This window comes from Vicugna pacos, chromosome 20, assembly GCF_048564905.1.
Source record: "Vicugna pacos chromosome 20, VicPac4, whole genome shotgun sequence".
Classification (NCBI taxonomy): Eukaryota; Metazoa; Chordata; class Mammalia; order Artiodactyla; family Camelidae; genus Vicugna; species Vicugna pacos.
Window position 1 is genome coordinate 32,626,158 of NC_133006.1, and position 18,640 is coordinate 32,644,797.

The 18,640-nt window shown below is 37.6% G+C and overlaps 1 protein-coding gene across 4 annotated transcripts in view; it reads right to left on the minus strand.

Annotated features, from left to right (window-relative positions):
* CAP2 (cyclase associated actin cytoskeleton regulatory protein 2) overlaps positions 1 to 18,640 on the minus strand; it is a 141,609-nt gene that overhangs the window by 64,718 nt on the left and 58,251 nt on the right. For all 4 annotated transcript variants that reach the window (XM_072945623.1, XM_006198618.4, XM_072945625.1 and 1 more), the window contains exon 4: positions 5,164 to 5,241. In XM_072945623.1, the coding sequence (XP_072801724.1) occupies positions 5,164 to 5,241 (78 nt within the window). The remainder of the gene's footprint in view (positions 1 to 5,163; positions 5,242 to 18,640) is intronic.

Consider the following 18,640-nt stretch of genomic DNA (forward strand, 5'->3'; position numbering starts at 1 on the left):
CACAGTGAAACTCAGATCTAGCCCTCACTAGTTGGGTGCACATAAACACTAATATCAAATGATGGTTTCATCATGTGATCCCTCCCGCAGCACATACAAATATAGAACATGACCATAAAAAGTAACGGACCGTGCCCTCTGCTAAGTAATTTATGACAGCGGATCCAGACTGGAATGCCAGCTGGAATTACCTTCTCCCCGTCTGCTATTTTCGCATATACAGCTTTGTACAGATGATAGAAGCTACATTTTGCAAAGAGGACTCAGGTTAAGGCTGATGAAATGATGAACAAGTAGCAAATCTGAAAGCTAAAATATGTTTGGCTTTTAAAAAGCTTTGTTGAATGACTCCGTAACTTCTTTTTAAATTAATTTTTGATTCAGGCCATCAGAGCAAAACCTGTAACCCTCCCAATTTTTAAAGATCAGATTGATAGTATCTAGCAAGCGTATTATTTAGCTTCACCTTGGAGAATGAGAAATAGTTGATAATTATTTTATTTAAAATACAACATGATCCCAACCCTTGACTAAATGGAGTACGAAAAATTTCCTAGCCACATACACAACAGTTTCTAACCTTTATGGAGAATTTGCCATCAAGGCAGTCTGGAATGGTAACAAAGTTAGTATGAAACAGTTGATGAAACAAAGGATATTATCCTTCTTTATTAACCTTTACCCCTCAGATAATCCCCGAAATCCCCTGTGTATGATAACCACCTCACTTCCTTTGGGCAGCCATTCATTATCTAATTCATGTCTTACACAAAGAGAAATGAGCTAATGTGCCTTATCAGATTAAAAAAAAAAAAGTCACCATGAGTGATGTCCAACAGGACAGGATCTTAGCAAATCCCTTCTGCCTCCATAGGCCTGGGTTTCTAAATACCTATAAAGCTACTAACCCTCGGTCACAGCCCACAGGCTCATTCACAGCTTTATGTTGCTAAAGCAAACAGTCTGGGCAGAAGAATGACAGAATTACTCTCCTTTCTGATTATCCTCCTCTCTGCATCCTGATAAACCAACGATTAGCTTTCCTGTTGGGATTCAGCCCTGACTGGCTAGCTTCGGGCTGTCAACTCAAGCAGACCCTGATGATATCACACAACCCTCTTCCTCTCCTTCCTTCCCGGGTGCTTTATTCTTCATTAACCAGCATCTACATCCAGCCTTCACATGCCAGCCAGGGAATAATTACCAAGGTAATTTTCTGGTCCTGGAAAGGCTCATATGAAAAGCGGAGGCTTCTTTTTGCCTTGCTTCTCTACCTACAGCATGAAATGCTACTCAGAAAGCAAAATAATTCAATCCTGTGGGTATCAGCAGTTAATCTGTTTTTACCTGCTCTTCATAGATTGTATTTGAGCAGACATTTTCGTTAGCCTTAAACCGACACTTTGGAAATTAAAAGCGTATATTGCCTTTGGGTGCTTTTGAGTTGGTTGTGGAAAGAATCACCTACTTAGCAACATCAATAAGAGTCGAAATTTATGCATATTTATGAGGTGAGACTATAGAGTTAATTGGGAAAAGGCCACAAAGTGAGTCACTGGTTAGATTCTAAAGTGCTACTTCTTTTTGAAACTCTGTCCGCCCCGACCACTGGGAAATACAACTGCTAAATGAAAACATAACCAAGCATGACACCAAAGATGAAAACTTGTTACCTTTTATTTCTCTTGTAGTTCTTTTTCCTGTTTTCTAGGTAAATGTAGAATTACATATTTTAAAATCCACGAAAAATACTTGCTCAGCACATACACTTAATAGCAGTTACTCAACAGAATATTTTCTTGATATTTTTGTATGAAGACAAAAAGCTTTAAGGTAGTATTTGAAAGGAGGCATTTTATTTTACATTGGGGCCAGAATTACTTTACTATATCACGTTATTTGACGTATGCCCCTTAACAACAGAACTTAGCAGCCCTAATGATGGCCAAATCTTTCAAAAAGATTCAGCAATCCTGACTGAGCTATGCTGTGACACTTTCTGGGCATGGACTTACGGAATACTTGGGAGTCTGGCTTCGTTCATTCGTTTGCTTTTCCTTTACAATTTCCAGAACTGCCACTAGCACCACCTAATTTCCCAAGGCACGCTCCCAGATCAAAGCCACATGACTAATTTGCTTGGCATTTAAAAATACTGGACAATAATTTGACACCTTATGGTAAAACATTACAGAGGCAAAAAAGGACGGACTCATTCTAATTAAAAGAAACTTTGAGATCTCTATACACATGTATCTCTATCTCTGTATATACCCAAGCACAACAGAAATAAATTCAACCGTTAGACTTGAAAGTTTTCTTGTCTTTCCTTAGATGGTTACCGGGGGGATTAGCCCAGAAAAACCCACATGAGTGTTTACAAAGATGATATATTTCCACTGAGATAGACCACATTTTAGCCAAGACAAGTTACCCACCCTGGCAGATTGGCTAGATACTCATCAAATCTGTGAATTTCTCCTTCTTGACATAAAGGTTGATTAAATCTCCCAGCCTCCCTTGCAGCTAGGAGTGTCCCTAAGACTAGTAAAGGGAGACATGACACATGCCACTTCCAGGTCTAGCCTGTAAAACCTTCTCAGAAATGATCCTGCATTCTCTTTCCCAGTTCAAAGAATGGCTGAGGACCTAGAAGAGGTAGGGGCTGCAAACTAGAAGAAGCCTGGGTCCCTGAACGACCATACAGAAGACTGTCAACCAAAAACACAGGAGCAAAAAGCAAAACAAAAAACAAAACACCAGAGCAGATCTTAGGTGAGCAGGAAAAAAAAATGTCTACTATGCTAAGCCATTGTGAACTGGGGACTTTTTCCTAAAGCAGTTGGACTGCCCTGACTAATACTGAACTCTCTGACTTGGCCACTGACCTTTGCATGCTTTTCCTCATTCAGTCCTCACAATAACTCTACAAGGTAGGAACTAATATCCCTATTTAAAAATAAGGAAACATGGGCTAAGAGAGTTTAACTGCCTCCCCCTAACTCAGTGACTTGACAAGGTGATTTGGTCGGAGTGGCTCTGTGGGAATGTCTTATGGACTTTACTGGGTTAACTTCCCAGTAGTCACCCAGAGAAAGATAAAAGACTCAAATTTAGGAGACACAGGTTAATTTGCTTTTCTTCCATTTGGATTAGCAAAGCTAATGCCTAGAAGATCTGGGATTCAAATCCAGGTGGGCCCAAGTCCAGAGTTTCTACTGTTGACCACCCTCTCAAATTAGTATATTTTATAAAAATCTCAAGCATATGGGTATAAGCTCATTTGTAATCTAGATCTATCAATTCACCTAGGTAATTAGCTGGAGTCCTAAGGTTAACACTACTAGGTTTCTTGCTTAGTTTAAGATTAATAAATTATCAACAAATTGGGTTACTGCTCCATGCCTAGAAAAGCTTTACTGAGCAAGTGCTCTGAGCAGAGCACTGTGCCAGGCATGTCTGTCACTAGACCAAGGGATGGACACAGGAGTCTCTCATCTTCCTTTCCCTTCTAATTTCTCACACTGTTTAAACAATGAAAGGACAAAGAATTAGTTTTAGACTCCTGCTAGATGCACAGGAAGGCACTATTTCCTTTGAAAGCATAAGCCCAAATAAAGACTGAAAAGGAGGGAGGGTAGAAAACACACTCTCTCTCACTTCTGACAGAACAAAAAAATCAGACTTCCTAGTCCTTTTAATAGAAGAAAATCCACAGGCCAGTCAACGACCATAAATCATCTTTCCTGAAGTTGGAAAGTTAGGGTTAACTTTTTTCTCTGTGTACTGATATATGTTAATTTCATGCAAACACACACACACACACACACACACACACACACACGATTTCATTGTCAGGTCTTAGCAGTATAAGACATGTTGGAGAAAATACAAAAAGTGTGCACGGGAGGCCTTCTGTTCTGTGCTTAGGGAAGGGATTGAGTAGGGTACCAGCCAGGTAAGTCATGGTTCTTTCCTCCATCTGAGACTCAGTGGTGCACTGACGCCACCTCTTCTCCCACCTCAATCACAGAAAAGACAGGCTAGGGCTGTATCGCATTGTGATTTCCTAGTTTCACTGTTGCCTTTTGCAAAGGGAAGAAAATCAGGGATTGAGAAAGCCAAGGAGGGAAAACGCATCCGTAGTGGAACACAGAACACCTCCATCCCTACAAAGCTGCTCGCCTCGGCTATATGGGAGCTCCTCATTTCCCAGGAGGGAAGTGACCCAGCCGTCCAGGGTGGGGGTTGGCAGCTCTGGCTGCCAATTAGAATCACTGTGGAGCCCATTAAATTCTCAAGGCCAAGACCACTCCTCAGACCAATTCAACCAGAACCTCTTGGAGTGAGATACAGGTGCTGGTATTTAAAAAATTTTCCAAGTGTTTCCACTGCATGGGAGGGACTGGGAGCCACTGCTTCAGGCAGGGTCTAAGGTCCCAGGTTTTGGGTCTTTGCAGCGCTGAGCTTCATCCCCTGAAAGTCAAATCCTAGCTTCCCAGGATTCTCTGCTCAACTTTTTCAACTTCAGCAGTTTGTTTTAGAATTTACAATGAGCTATTCAATCTAAGGTATTGTGTTATAATGAATATTCAGTTATCTTTTATGTTGATATGGTTGTTACCAAACTTCAGATGCAGAATGTTTATTCAAAACAACAATTCTTATTTTCTCTTATTTAACAAGGTATGCTGGTAGTATTTTTAATGAAGAATTTCACTCATTGCACGCTGACTTAGCCTATCAGCGCTACTTACAATAGGAACTAATTAAATTCATGCATAGAACTTACAGATGATGATAGATGAACAGTTTTGGATAACAAAGAAGCACAAAGTATGAACTAAAAATCAGTAGTAAATACTTCCTTGATTATAAAATGGTTGTGAGACCAGTAAAAAAAAAAATTGTATACAGATGACATAAATAAATTGACCTTTTAAACTGGTGATGTCAATTGTTACAGTATGAATTTGGCCATAATAAGATTATGAAGACAGAAGAAAGGTTTCATACTATGACCTGGATTAGAGAGACAACCTGCAGTGCTGTGCGTCTCACTTTCAGGATGTCTCTCACAGTAACCGGTTCTGTTGCTTCCTTGTTTTCTAAGTCACACCCCCCATTCCCCAGGCAGCCCTGGCTCTTAGGATACACTCTTACCTCTTGGGGTTGTTGGTACTGAGAAGCCATCAGAAGGAAAGCTCGCTGGGCCTGGAAAGCACTATGCACCATTTCTGCCTGTGAACAAAGAACAAGAGGGAAGCTTAATTGTTTGATCTTCTAAATGGAGAGTTATCATGTGATCCAGCAATTCCATCTCTAGGTAGATACCTAAGAAAAATGAAAACGCATGTCCACACAAAAACTTGTCAATATGCGCACAGCAGCATTATTCATAACAGCCAGGATGTAGAAACAACTAGAACATCCATCAACTGATGAATGGATAAACAAAATGTGATATATCCATACAATGGAATATTATTCAGCATTCAAAAGAAATGGAGTGCTGATATATGCTACAACATGGGAGAACCTTGAAAACATTATGCTGAGTGAATGAAGCCGATCACAAAAGACCACATTTGTATGATTCCATTTATATGAAATGCCCAGAACAAGCAAATCTACAGAGGCAGAAAGTAGATTAGTGGTTGCCAGGGGCTGGTGGGAGGGAGGAATGGGCAGCGACTGCTAATGAGTTTGGAGTTTCTTTTGGGGGTGATGAAAATGTTCTGGAATTAGAGACAGTGGTGATGTTTTCACAACTTGGTGAATATACTAAAGATCACTGAATTGAACACTTTATAAATAGTGAATGTTATATGTGAATTATATCTCCACAAAGCTGTTAAAAAATGTTTAAGCCCCAAAGTGCAACTATTTTCCAAAGGGTGTTTCTCCTGTTCTTTCATGCTCCAATCTGTTCCACACCTTCAAGTGGAAAGAAAACTGTCCCTTAAGCCACCCCCCATAAAGATATGATCACCGAGAGCTAGTGGATCCTGCAACTGTCCAGTAAGATGGATCCAGAGGAGATTTTAGTGCTACCTGGACTCAACCCCCAAAAAAGGAGTCAAGCAGGTAGGACTGTCTTCAAACATATGCTAACATATTCTCTTATCTTCACCTTCTACCCACTCTTAACTAATGAGTTAATTAATTTTTTAAACTGAAAAAGCTATAGAGGAATACCAAGAAGAAAATAATTCCAAATATTTATATCTCACACAATTAGTCATTTCTGGCATCTTTTTCTAGTTTTTAAGGAGATTCACACAGTTCTTTTCATAAAACAAAGCTTAATGAGGGTGGGAAGGGATAGACTGGGATTTCAAAATTGTAGAATAGATAAACAAGATTACACTGTATAGCACAGGGAAATATACACAAAATGTTATGATAAATCACAGAGAAAAAAATGTGACAATGAGTGTGTATATGTCCATGAATGTCTGAAAAATTGTGCTGAACACTGGAATTTGACACAACACTGTAAAATGATTATGAATCAATAAAAAAATGTAAAAAAAAAACAAAAAAAAACCAAAGCTTAATGAGTTAGGATAATTTTTTAAATGCCAAAAGTTACAAAGATAAAAGTTTTTAAAAAGTGCCTCATGACCTAGAAATAATCACTATTACATTACATGAACATCAATGTAGCCACCCTTTAAGATATATATGCAGAGAGACTTTGGTAAAATGAACCATACCCTAGGTGCTGTTTTTTTAAAATAAAAAGTATCAATTTTAATTACAATTGAATATTAAAGATGAAAGAGAAAAGACTGATAAACTTCAAATAAAATTTTTGCACTATAATAATTATTATGCCCTAAATGATCATTCTAAGGTTAAAAAATATAAACTATTAAGATATTAGAATAATAATGTGTTTACACTTTAAAATACATGATATAATTTTATACAATATTGACTGACTCCTTGCTAAAGATGAGAACATTAGTACTTTCCCACTTCTTTCTATCTCTGGTCCCTATCTTCTACATTTTTCATACTTTTTAGTTATTTTTACTGTAACATTAATTCCCAGAGCTGTTTAGAATTAATTCTACATTGAAACATACCCAGTGGTTCTCACCAGTTGTTTTACCATGACTTCTCCATTTCTGAGTTATTTTGATACTTTTATTGGTTGGACTCCTAGTATCAAGTATTTTCTTCAAAAATGTCTCAAAGTTGCTTAAGTTCTTTAGGTTCAAACACATCTCCTTGTCATCTACATATTTTAACAAAATCTTGGCTGGACACAACATCCCTAGGTCTCTCCCTCACCATTTTCAGATAGCACAGCAGTGACTGTGGCAGTGGATAAATCTAAGCCAGCTTAGTCTTTTGTCCCCCTTTGGAGGAAACTGACTTTTTCTATTTTGACACCTGAAGAATTATTTCTTTATCCTTGGAGTTTAACAGCTTAACTAAGTTATGTTTGGATTTTGAGTATTCTGTGTTATACTTCTTGGAATAGATTTGGTTCTTTTTTCATTTCTGGAAAATTTTCTTATATTACTGTATCTTTCAAAATATTTTTTGTTCCATTTGTTAGAATCTCTACTCAAGGAGTCTAATTATCCTCATATTGTATAATGTTTAAATGTTTTCATATCTTTTATTTTTATTTAAAAATTTTGAATTGAAGTATAGTCAGTTACAATGTGTCAATTTCTGGTGTACAGCATAATGTCCCAGTCATGTGTGTATGTGTATATATATATATATATATACACACACATATACACACACATATACATATACACATATACATTTTCATATTCTTTTTCATTAAAGGTTATTACAACATATTGAAAATAATTTCCTGTACTATATATAGAAGATACCTGTTTTTTATCTATATATATAGTGGTTAACATTTGCAAATCTGAAACTCCCAAATTAATCCCTTCCCACCCCATTTCTCCTAGTAACCGTAAGATTGTTTACTATGTCTGTGAGTCTGTTTCTTTTGTAGATGAGTTCATTAGTGCCCTCTTTTTCTTCTTCTTTTTTTTTTTTAGATTCCATATATGAGTGATATCATATGGTATTTTTCTTTCTCTTTCTGGCTTACTTCACTTAGAATGATGATCTCCAGGTCCATCCATGTTGCTGCAATTAGCATTATTTTACTCTTTTTATGGCTGAGTAGTATTTCATTTTATAAATATACCACAACTACTTTATCCAGTCATCTGTTGATGGATATTTCGTATCTTTTAGATTCTCTCTCTCTGCCTTTAATTTCATTGTCTGTCACCTGTATTTACTGTGATTATATCAATAGTTTTCTCTATTGTTAGTAAACAGATTTTCAGTAGGGTCTCATATACATAAACACTTCTAATTTACATTTCATTTCTGTATTAATATTGTTTTTGGTCTTGATTTGTTAGACTTCAATTTCCCTTTGCATTTCATTCTTATTGTTCTATCAATAAGATAAAAAATACATTTATATTCATTAAGTCTTAAGAGTCTAAGTTGTACGCTTATCAAGCCATCATGAAGAATCTGCTTCTGTTCATTGTATAGGCTGAGCCCATGTTTTCCCTTTGCATGTTCTGTTCCCTTCTGACACACAATTTTTAGCTGTCATGCGGGTGATTCCTTGAGTCTTTTGCCACCACACTGAAGGTTAGTTTATTTTTTTTATTTTCCCTGTCAAGCAAGAGTGTTCTACCCTATGATTCTAGGGCCTGATGAAACAGGGGACAAGGAAAGGGAGCGCTCAGCTGAGGCCATGTCCAGTCTTATTTGAGAATTTAGGTGTTGCTCATTCTTCTGGGAATATGTTAAAAGTTCTAAACCAGGATTTGCTCCCCATACCATTCTGATGGAGTGATCCCCTCAGATTTTAGATCAGTTCTCCAATTCAGGACCCAGACACGAAACTTTTACATCTCCAGAGGGAAAGAGCCCCATGATTTTCTTTTCCTGTTTCATATTTTCCTCTCTTGATTTAATTTCCTTTCAGGTATGACTTTAATTTACGGTGGTGGGAACTGAGCAGAGCTAGGAATCAAAAACTGCTCAGCCATCAATAACTGAAAATACACTGCTGCAGGTCATGGCTTTTTTGTCTAGTTACTATCAGTGAATTTTTAAAAATATTTCTTTCCCTCTTTTTGCTTATATATGGGTGGGTGGGGGAAATTCTGATTCAGTTTTACTTGGTCATAAATTTTTATCTTTTACATTCATTGATTTTATCTTTCATCTCCTCCTTGTTAGCTTCACATCTGTTTTGGGGAAGTTTCTATCCCTCTGCCATCTTGGATACAACTTACTTCTCTGATAAGAATCAGTATAACCAGTATAACTAATTTAATACATTTTCAAAAACAGATACCTAAAATAGCAACAATAGAATTAGGTTAATTTCATCCCCATGTCACTATCAGACAGTTTTCTGAGCTAGAAGGTTAAATGCATTAACCAACTAGGAAATGACTAGTTTTTTTGTCATTCCACTTCATTTACATGTTTTGACATCCGACAGATTTTCCAAAATATTCACTAAAATGAGCACCCTAATCTTGTTTCTAACTTTTCTCATTACTTCTCATTTAATTATTTTTTTCCCTTTGAGAAGAAAATACTTGAAATCAAATCAAGATTTTTAGACCATTCACATTTAAAATCACAAATTCATCATCATCAACACTAAAAATTAAGTCTTATGAATATTTAAATGAAGCTATATTTTCCATTTTGGAGTACACCATCTCCTCTTTCTCCCAGTAGCCTGATTGCTGGGCTTATATTGCTCGAAATCTCAAATTCTGGATATTCCTTAGAGACAGAGGATTTCAAATCTCACTGTGCTGGAGGCCACTGTGACCTCATGAATGTGAAGTTCTGAGCAGCATGAATGTTTATCCATACATCAAAATTTTCAGTGGTTCAGAAGGACTTTTGTCAGTCTCTCAATGTGTGGACCACATTTCCAAAAAGAAGACTATGAAATACAACTTTCCACAGCTTGGACATAAATAAAAGAACTTCACTTCTCCCAGCAATGACAATACAGAAGTATGGTCCTCATCGACAACAAGCCTTGTGGAGTCAACTGAATTATAGCTGCTGTGGGACAGTAATTTGGGATCACCAAATTACTTCTGTAGTTAAAGTTGCAGCTTGGAGGTGACATTAACAATATTTGTGTAGTTATCCCAAAATGAACACTAGCATTGGTCTTTTCTTTTTTTTAACTTTCCCTAAAAACAACATTTAGCCTGTCACTAACAGAACAATTTTCTAGTGGGTCTGATTAGTGAAGATGGCCAATTTCATTCATGAGTCTCTTCCCCACATGGCCCTTCACTCAACAGAAGGTGGAGGCTGGAGCAGAGGATGGCTGAATAGCTAGCTACCTGCTTCAACTCTCCCTTTCGCCTTGCTTCTGTAGGTAAATCTTCCTGAGGACTCAGCTGGGCACTTCTTCCAACTCCCTGGAACTCTGGCATAATGAGCAGACTCTAAACCACATCCACTGTAACCTCATCAGTCCACGTTTCAAAGGCTTTTCATTCCACCTCTGAGATATTCTGATCCACCTGCTTCTTACTTCTGGAAAGTCCCATGAGTCCCCTGAACCAGACAGCTCCCTATTTAGAAGCAGTTTCCCTGAACCTGCTGAGTTCTGATAACTTGAAAGGGAGAATTTGGCTCACTCAGGCAGTTCAAAACATTGTGAAAGAAAAAGCCAAACGTAGGGATTTTCAGTAACGACAAATAATTGAGGGTTTTTGCTGAGTTTGTCCATCACACATGTGCAGGGCTCAGTGACCTTTGTGGGTTACATGCGCATCCATCTGCCTGTGAGCACGTGTGTACAGAGAGGAAAGGGGACAGCTTTGGTAAGAATCAAGGCTATGCATTTTGTTTGAACTCTTATCAGTTATCACTTGGGCAATTGGGGTTCTTGTATAGGTAGGTAGGTGGACCATCTTGCTCTGCATTCCCAGGGGAGAGAACAGGAGAATGAATTTCAGTAATCGGTTTAAAGCAAGACTCAGGACAAGCAGACACCAGCTAAATATGACTTATTTCCATCTAATCTCCTCGGGAGAGAGTTGGCTCCCTGTGGAAGCCCTGTTGATCTCTGAATGCAAACAACAAAACAAGATAGTCTTTTTTTTTCTTTTCATTTTTAAAAATGGAAGTATAGTCAGTTTACAATGTTGTGCCAATTTCTGGTGTACAGCAGAATGTTTCAGTCATACAGATACAGACATATATTCATTTACAAAATAATTTTAATCCCCTCTATCCCTATATCACTGCTCTCATTCACTTCACTTACGTATATAAGCATATGTAAGCATATATATGTTGTATATAAGCATACATAATTGAACACTGTTGTTATTATTACCTTGAGCAAATTATCTATTAGATCAATTAAGAATATGAAATTTTTTTTTTATTTTACCTTCAGACATTCTTTCTTTGATGCTCTTCTTTTCTTTTTATAGATCCATGTTTCTGAACTATATTACATTCCTTCTCTCTAAAAAACTCATTTTAACATTTCTGGCAAGGCAGATCTACTGGCAATAAAGTCTTTATTTATCCTTTCATTTGAAGAATAATTTTGCAGGGTACTGAATTATAAGTTGGAAGTTTTTTTTTTTTCCTCAACACTAAATATTTCACTCCATTCTCTTTTTTGCTTGCATGATTTCTGAGGAAAAGTTCGATGTAACTCTTGTCTTTGTTCTTTTATAGGTAAAGTGTTGTTTTCCTCTAGCTTCTTTCAGGATTTTTTAATCTTTGATTTACTGTAATTTGAAAATGATAAGCTGAGGTGTAGTTCTTTTTTGGCATTTATTCTGCTTGGTATTCTCTGAGCTTCTTGAGTCTGTGGTTTGGTGCCTGACGTAATTTGGGGGGAAATTCTGTTACAATTGTTTCAGTATCTTCTGTTCCTCTCTCTTTTTCCCTCTGGTATTCCCATTATGCAGATGTTACACCTTCATAGTTGTCCCACAGTCATTGGATAGTCTGACTTTTTTTCCAGTCTTCGTTCTCCTTGTTTTTTGGATTATGAAGATTCTATTGATATATCCTCTAACTCAGAGATTCCTTCCTCAGCTGTGTCCAGTCTACTAACAAGCCTATCAAAGCCATTCTTCATTTCTGTTACAGTGTTTTTTACCTCTAGTATTTCCCTGGTTCTTTCTTAGAATTTCCACCTCTCTGTTTACATCGTTTGCCTATTCATGCATGCTTTTTTACTTTATTCATTATTGCTCTTAGAGTATAAATCACAGTTGTTTTATTTTTAAAAAAATTTTTAGAAGTTGATTGTATTCATCAATATATTTTTTGAAGAGTGGTTTATTTATTTAGCCTTTTTTGGGGGGAGGGGAAGAGGGAGGTAATTAGGTTTATTTATTTCTTTATTTTTAGAGGAGGTACTGGGGATTGAACCCAGGACCTCGTGCATGCTAAGCATGTGCTCTACCACTTAAGCTATACCCTCCCCTCAAATCATAGTTGTTTTAAATTCCCAGTTTGATAATTTTAACATCCCTGCCATGTCTGGTTCTGATGTTTGCTTTGTCTTTCCAACTTGTGTCTTTTTCTATTTGGTATGCCTTGTAATTTTTTTCTTGATATCTGGACATGATGTACTGTCCAGATATCAAGGTAAAAGAAACCACTGTAAGTAGGACTTGAGAGTCATGTGGTGGGGAGGCATGAGAGGAGAGAAAGCACACTTTAGTCCTATGACTGGGTCTCAGTATTTCACTGAGCCTATGTCTCTGAAGTATGAACTTCATAAGCGTTTCTCACTCTTCTTCCCCCCGCCCCTCCCATTATGTGGGACAGGATGGCTACAGTGAGCTGGGCTTGGATACTTCTCTTCCCCATGTGAAAGACTAGAGCCAGCTGGAGCTGAGTATTTCCCTTTTCCAAGCCAGTTAGGTCCTGACAATAAACCCTATCACATTAGGCTGTGCTTAACTAGCTTCCCCTGAGGGCAGATCTTACTAAGAACAGAGTGCTCTGGCTTATTTCAAAATGCTTCCTTTCACCCTCCCCTTGCCAGAAGCCCAAGGGGACTCTTTCCAGTATTTACTGTGGGAACCTCCTTGAGCTCCTGGAGGTAAATCTCACAATATTGTGGGGCCCCCCTATGACTGGGTTCCCTTGGAGTTCTGAACCCCCAAAGTTGTCTGCACTGAGCTTCCAATAATTTGTCAATTGCAGTTCAGGTTTTCCTACCCCAGCACTGGTTCCCTTGATAGTTCCACTTATGAGTCTCTGCTCCCATGATCTGTCTTCACCAGTCTCCTTGATCTTGGAGACAGCACTTTACCATGTGCCCTCTCTAATGGACCCAAGAGGAGTTGCTTTTTCAGTATATTCAGCTTTTTACTTGTTGTCAGGATGAAGCGGTGACTTCCAAGCTCCTTAGATGCAGGACGAGAAACTGGAAGTCCTTTCTCCATCTCTTTTTTAAACGAGAAAAAAATTTATTCTGCTTCAATTTTGGAACTCCCATCCCAGTTTCATCCTTTTGGTGACAGAGCATTTCCCCGTAACCTGCCTTCTGACGGATGTATGTAGGATTGTGGATAAAAGGGGGGGGGGAGGTGTACAGTTATGAATATGCAGAGGTGTTATGAACTCCTATGTGAGAGGGGCTTAGGGGCAGCTATCTTGTGGAAAGGATGGTGGGACTGTGATGATACGGGGTCACTAAGAGATTCCATGATAAACATTCTATTTTTACTTGGGTTGTTTCTATTTGTTAAAAATAGCAAAGTTCTCTAAAGATGCTTTTATCCTCACTACATGAGACTTTATTCTTTGTGCTTATTATCGTTATTTTTATCATATTTATCTGAGGCTGGTTGGAGGGGACTAAAGCAACATCCAAACTGCCCCTTTATGCCGTCACTGCCAAGAATAAAACATACAAGTACACAGCGTCTCTTAACCATGACTTCTTTAGTTCCCATGGACTTTTGCCTATTTTGCATAACTCTGGGAAGCGGCTCTCTCTTCCCAATGTGCCAACAGGAAAAGGCGCAAAGAAGCAAGCCAGGATTACTATTAACAACAACAACAACAACAAAAAAAACCCTGTACATCTGCTGGTGCTAAAACTTGTTCTGAGGGTAAAATCTGTTTTGTCAGTAATGTAGTCTAAAGATATGTTAAGAAATGAGAAATCATGTAATAGCCTATAATGGAAAAGAATATGGAAAGGAATATATATATATATGTATAACTGAATCACTATGCTGTACACCAGAGACTAACACAACGTTGTAAACTGATTATACTTCAATAAAAAAAAAATGAAAAATCAGATTGATTGCTACTTGTTCTTGACCCTGGAATTGCCAAAGTGACAAAGGAAAACGGCCAAGTTTCGCCTGAACTACAATTGTCCCCCTGATGTCAATCAGCATCTTAATATCCCCCTGGACCACTTGAACCCTGCTTGGCATGGGTCACTTGTCCTTATACAGACAGCCTGCACAGATCAGGGTTAAGTCTATCTTATCAAGGAGGAAACAAGACTTTGAGCAATGTCTTGATGAAATAAATATGCCATGATGTCAACGGTAGTTACCCCAAGTAGTGGGATTATGAGTGGTTTTATTTTCCTCTTCATATATTTATGGTCAAATTTTTCATCAAACATTTAAACTTTATTATCAGAAATAATTATTTAAAAGATATGACTGAATAAAATAGAAATTTATTATTTAATTTCGCAACCAGAAGGTAGTTTCTGAGTACCTTCTACGTGGCTAGGTGCTAAGAGGTGTGTGTGTGTGCGTGCATATATATATATATTTTTTTTTTTTTTTGGTGAGTAAACTAACAGCGTTATTAATGAAGGCAAAATCAGATAACTGTATGACTATTATAGATTAAAACAGAAATCCAAACTAACAGAATTGTATAAGTACTGTACTTCTGTTTCTTTTAAAGAGACTTGTCATCTGTTTTATAAAACAAACAAAATGGGGACTCTACAGGGGAAACAAGTTGTGTACACAGAGAATGATCAGTGACTGTGAGCAATAAGCAACAAGATGCTAGTTGTGTAGAACAGACAACAGATACCCAATTTCAAAAGGAATGGATTGCTGATAACCATGATCAAAGGTAAGTTTTCCCATGGGAAGGTTATCTTGACAAAACACAAGAAGTATTCTCACAAGAAAGGGAATGTATTCTTTTTGAAGAGAAGATTTCCTTCTCTCAAGGACCCAGGGAGTACAATGCTGGGTACCCAGTCATTTCTAACCCTCTTCCCCCTTACCATGGCCTTCTGGCTCTTCAAGACAATAGGGTTCCCTAAAGTCTACAATTCAAGCACAGTTTTTTTTTTTAAGTATCCAGTGTGCATACAATAAAATGGAGTCTAAATTTACAGTCAGACCAGGGGAAGGAAGCAGTAATGTCACACTCCACTTACTTATAAATATGTTGGCAGTGCTCCATTAAATCATAAAGACAAGCTAATGTAAAGACTCTGGCCAAATACCGACCAAGTCCCAGTCAATTTCAATTTCAGGCTCTGCCTTAGCCAAAGCATATATTCAAAGGGCAATAATTTTATATTAGGTAATTGTTATAAATTAGTATTTTTACTGCCCTTACAGTTGACTGGGTTTTTTTTCAATGATTCCACTTTCATTGGCTGAGAAAGGATGCATGTCTATTGAATACAGCTAAATAGTTTTGCAGCCTAGAAAGGAAAGATGAGTAGGTAGACTGAAAATGTCAATGTGAGACTACTAGGCACATTTTATAAAAAAAAATAATCATCCAGGCATTGATAATAAAAGAGGTTCATTTTTCATTAATAGGACTGTTGCCTTGGCAACTTCCAGCTCACATAAGTATTTACATCAGCCACGTTGCACAGTTCTGACACTAAGGAACAGCTCCAGTGTGTCCTTTCTACCCTCCTGCCTAAAATCTTGTTACATATCTCAGCTGCATTACTGGTTTCCATTAAAGTAGCATCCAACCAACTCCATCTAGAACATGTCATACCTACCCCTAAAGAAGCAATTTAAACAACCTTCTTGGCATGTCAAATAGATACAAGGTAGAACTGATAAATGGTTTTCTTTTGCAAAAAGGATGACTTACAGGGGGACGTATAGCTTTGTTTTTATCTTCTTGCTTATCCAACAGAGGCCAAAGTATTTTTAAATAATTAATACCATGAATATTAATGTGCATTCAAATCATGCATTGTGTCCTTAAAAGTCTTATTTTCCTAGTTTGTAATTATCACCAAACAGCCTAAAGCACTTTTAGACACTGAGAGGGGTAAGGAAGGGTAGGAGGGACGATAAATATTAGGGAGCATTTACCATTGACCTAGCACTTCCAATGCTTGAAATTTTCCTTGAGAAAACAATTGTATAATTATAAAATAATATTTGCACAAGGATATGCACTGCAATTTCATTTCTAATAGAGGAAACACTGAAAATAAGTCAAATGTCACTAAGTTTTTAAAATGATTATAAATACCACTAGATGACGATCATTGCAGGGATGGGACCATGTGAGGCTGGCAGGGAGCACAGGTGTTATGCCTCTCCAAGTCACACCTCCCAGGGCCTCACTCGTCCCACCCTCATCTGGGCTTTGCCTTCTTGAATGTATTACTTCCCCTATAATGATTTTCATTATTTAAATCAATTACGGTGTAACCATACTTTGCAGTCATTAAAAATGACAGTATAGACTTCCACTTACTGACATGGAAGGAGGTCCAGAACACATGGTCTAAGTTAAACAAGCAGGTCACAAGAATGGAATGTGCAGAAAAGTTTGCAAAAATCTATAATATAAAATCAAATGCTGTAATTGTCAAAGCCCAACAAAGAACTTTTTTAAATAATTAATTGTTGCAAACTATATTTTAAAAATCAAACGTTTGAAAGAATTAAAAGCAGTATTTCTCAAGGCATCACAATAGAAAAAAATGCCATTGTATGCTTAAATCTGTTTGTTTTTCTGACAGGTATGAACATTGTTACAAGTTTATAATCTGAACAAAACTATTCTCTAAAATTAACTTCATTTTCAAATTCAATCAGTGTGTAGCTACAAAACACTTGGCACACTGGCCCCTCTCCAAATTCTCGAACTTGCTTTTCTAACACTTAAGGAATCTAAAGCATTTTATCAACATGTTTAAACCAAATCTTTTGACTCAGGAAGCCAGAACTGCTTTATGGTTGAGGAATCTTGGGTCTACACAAGTGAAGGACACTTGGCTGCTCTAAGACCACTCAGAAAAATTAGAGGTTTTTGTAATAAGGTATAATGGAAAAGAATCTGAAAATATATGTATGTATATGAATAACTGAATTGCTTTGCTGTACACCTGGAACTAACTATAAATCAACTACACTTCAATAAAAAATAAGAATTAAAAAAAAGTTAGAGGCAACAAGTACTCCTTATTCTAGAATGCACTGTAATGCTAAGCACCGTCCTTTCACTTTGTGTTATTTAAGCCATACTCTCATTCAACTTCCATGCATGTGTATATAAGCCTTGTGTCTCCGAGTAGGTAATAGGCCCTTGAAGACTAAGCCATTGGGTACCTACACAGACGCACCTTTATTACACCAGAAGCTCAGTAACTACCACTAAATAACGAATGACTGAAATTACTGGAAAGCAGCGTGGTGCAGTAGAGAAACTGTGACCTTAGATCTTTAGACAGACCTGAGATAGAACCCAGCTCTACCCATTACTAGATGCATGGCCATAAGCAAGCTACCCAATCTTTCTGAAGCCTGGCTTCATTATCTCCAATGTTACCTTAAAGGGTTCCCCTAAGGATCAGGTGAAGCAACGTTTGTTGGTGGCCATGCAAAGTACCTGACATAGCGGGTCCTCCGTAAGTGCTAGCTCTCTTTCCACTTCTTTACAGTTGCCTCTCTTATGAATACAGAATATTTAAATGAGGCAGGGAAATGAAGTTGATCTCTAGTAACTGTAAAATTTAGCTATAAACCAGATTTTGTTCATTCATCAACCATACAGACCCAGCAGCAATCCATCTACACTGAGATCTTACTACGAACACTCAACCCATGAAAGTCCTTACTGAATACTGGATCCCCAACTCTCTATGGATTTCCAGGCAGCTTGGACCCTGACTACGAGGTGACCCTGCAGCCAGGCTGTGTGGGATCAACACCACTTGGTGCCCACATTTTCTTATGTGTCTTTTGCTGCTCAGTGAACTCCCTCCCAAAATTCTGATTCCAAGATTTTTTTCTTAAAGTTCCAAACATGCCTTTCCCCTTCTTCTGATGAGACCAGTCAACACATGGTTGTTATAAAAAGTTCATAATACATGGATGCTTAGGAAGTAAAAGCTTTCAGTAAATTTAGCCTCTAAAAATGACCATTGTCAGATTCAAGAAGTATCTTTCCAGACTTTATTTTTAATAAGGCAAATCTTTCTTAAGTGTATCTATCACCTCTTTACCCTCTTTTCTTTCAGTTCCTGCTCAGCTATCCTCAAAATCTCTTTCCCTGCCTTTTGCTTCCATTTGTGAATGCCAAAGTTATCTTTATAATCAAAGGAGTGTAATTAGACACT